At 39.2% G+C, this 2,367-nt stretch overlaps 1 protein-coding gene across 3 annotated transcripts in view; it reads left to right on the plus strand.

The window, feature by feature from the left end:
- Positions 1-2,367, plus strand: part of fmnl2a (formin-like 2a) — a 52,515-nt gene that overhangs the window by 45,855 nt on the left and 4,293 nt on the right. For all 3 annotated transcript variants that reach the window (XM_035676911.1, XM_035676910.1, XM_035676912.1), the window contains exons 24-25: positions 505-600; positions 1,051-1,174. In XM_035676911.1, coding sequence (XP_035532804.1) covers positions 505-600; positions 1,051-1,174 — 220 coding nt within the window. The remainder of the gene's footprint in view (positions 1-504; positions 601-1,050; positions 1,175-2,367) is intronic.

A 2,367-nucleotide genomic window follows, 5' to 3' on the forward strand; every position in this document is an offset into this window, starting at 1 on the left:
GGGGGGGGGGGGGGGGTCAGTATGGGGATATGGGTATATGAGGTGGTCCAGCTGTGTTCATGGCTCTGTGTATGTGTCCGTATGTACAGTACATGTACCTCTGGTGTTAACACTACAGTGAAATGTTTTCTTCTATACCAAAGTGTAAGAATTTTACAAATAAATGGGCAGATTTTAATCACACCATGTGCTACTGCAGGTGACAGCATCTTTTTGCATAGGTGTGTTGATGTTTGGATCTTTGTGAATTATATTTTGCTCAAAGCAGCAGTTTGATCAACAGATTTATGTGCCTCTCATGGCTGCTTATGTGTCAGCTGTGTTTACTGCAATCCTTTTTCTTCTCTAGTACAAACCGTGTTGATGACCTTGTTTACCACATTTCATGATACTGAAATAGAATCTCAGCTTGCACCGCCTATGTGCTGAAACTGCTGAATGTTTTAAAAAAACAGCAGTATATTTAAACAATGTGTAACTGTGTGCACATGTATCTTCAATCAGCAAGCAGAGGAGGACAACGAGCAGAAAAGGAGGCAAGAGCAGATTATGATGGAGAAACTTCTGGAACAGGAGGCCATGATGGAGCAAAACCAGAAGGTAAGATCACTTCTTCCTTCCCAACACTCCACCCCCTCCTCTTTATCTTATCATTCCCTCCCTCCCTATACCCTCCTCCCCCCTGCTTTCTAGGGCAGGAGGCTACAGTGGATCACCAGAAGGTAAGCTGGTTCCACTTCCTCTCCTTCTGTTTCATCCTCCCTACTCCTGATCGCAGGATTAGTTGAGCACCGACCGCCCGCGGGGTGTAGTTATATTTGGTTCTACAGTCTGACACCCTGCTGAGTCACAGCACATCCACTCAGGATCAATTATTACTCCTAAATTGCTCATTTAACTCACATTTGCACAAATGTATAGAGTAAAGGCATCGAGCTAAAAGAAATTGGGGGTGTGGATTGCACTGCACCCATCATGACTGAGAGTAAGACTTATAATAGAGGTTAATTAATGTCTGTGTGTATCTGTGTGTGTGTGCCTCGTTCCCAGTCTCCATCTCATAAGAACAAGCGGCAGCAGCAAGAGCTGATCCAGGAGCTCAGGAGGAAACAGGTGAAAGACAGCCGCCACGTCTACGAAGGCAAAGATGGAGCGATTGAGGACATCATCACGGGTAACTTCACCTGGGCCTGGTCGCAGTCTCTTGCCCCCACACACGAACACACACACACACACACACACACATACACAGGGCGCTCTGCATGAAGGTACTCTCCAGTGCTATACATTAAGTCATTAACAAAGGGATTCTACACTAACACAATGACTTTGGCTCTTTCAAAATTCAGCTGTCAGATGTTTGAGAACTAAAGGTATAACCTAATGAGTACAAACATGCACTGACAGTCCAGCTAATCCAGTGACATTCAGCTCAAATGTGTCTGATGATCATTGCTTATCTTATCTGCTTTGTCATTGCTTTGTAACACCATCTGTATGTAGACAGGGCCGGGCTGTGACTAGCTCCTAGAATATAAGTGAATCTGAAGGGAATAAATACATCTTCTGTTTACTTAAAAGTGATGAAACTTGCCATAGGCAGTGGTGGAATTTATCTAAGTAAATTTACTCAAGTGCTGTATTTAAGTACAGTTTAGAGGAACTTGTACTTAATATAATAGAATATATATATATATAAAAATATATTTTATGCTACTTTACTACATTTCATACACAAATATTGTAGTTTTTCTCCACTACATACTACATATATTTGACCTCTAGCCTAACCAATACAGGATTTTTTGAAGAAGTCACGATATATTGACCAATTCTAAGAATTTTTTGAAATAAACACAAACTTAACACAGTTTCTAAATGACTTCAAACCTAGTTTGAGCACTTCTGTACAGCAATTCTTGTTACTTATGGCAAACATTTACACTGATGTATATCTGCAAAAGGTTAATATTGGCTGATATTATGATTTACTTAGGACAATAAAACAAAACGATAAAATGTGATGAACTAATCCAGTGCATTAGGTTGTTTTATAGCCGTTGTAGTATGTGTTACGTCAACCAGCTATGACATTAAAATGCTATTTGCATATTAACACATTAGTATTGATAGAATAATATGACTACCACATTTTCTTGTTAGTACTTACTGTTATGGTAATTTTAGTGTTTTTACATTGAGATATTGTTACTTTTACAAAAAAAAATGTAATATTTTTTCCACCACTAGCCACAGGAATAATGTGCCTCTAGTGTTAAATTCCTGAATTGAAATCCAAATGGATCCAAATCTCTGTAATATAAATTTGCTATAACCTAACAAAGCCAAATGAAGTTTATAGTAGAG

Source organism: Morone saxatilis, unplaced genomic scaffold (genome assembly GCF_004916995.1).
Source record: "Morone saxatilis isolate NCDOM2014 unplaced genomic scaffold, NCSU_SB_2.0 Contig5, whole genome shotgun sequence".
NCBI classification, from domain to species: Eukaryota; Metazoa; Chordata; class Actinopteri; family Moronidae; genus Morone; species Morone saxatilis.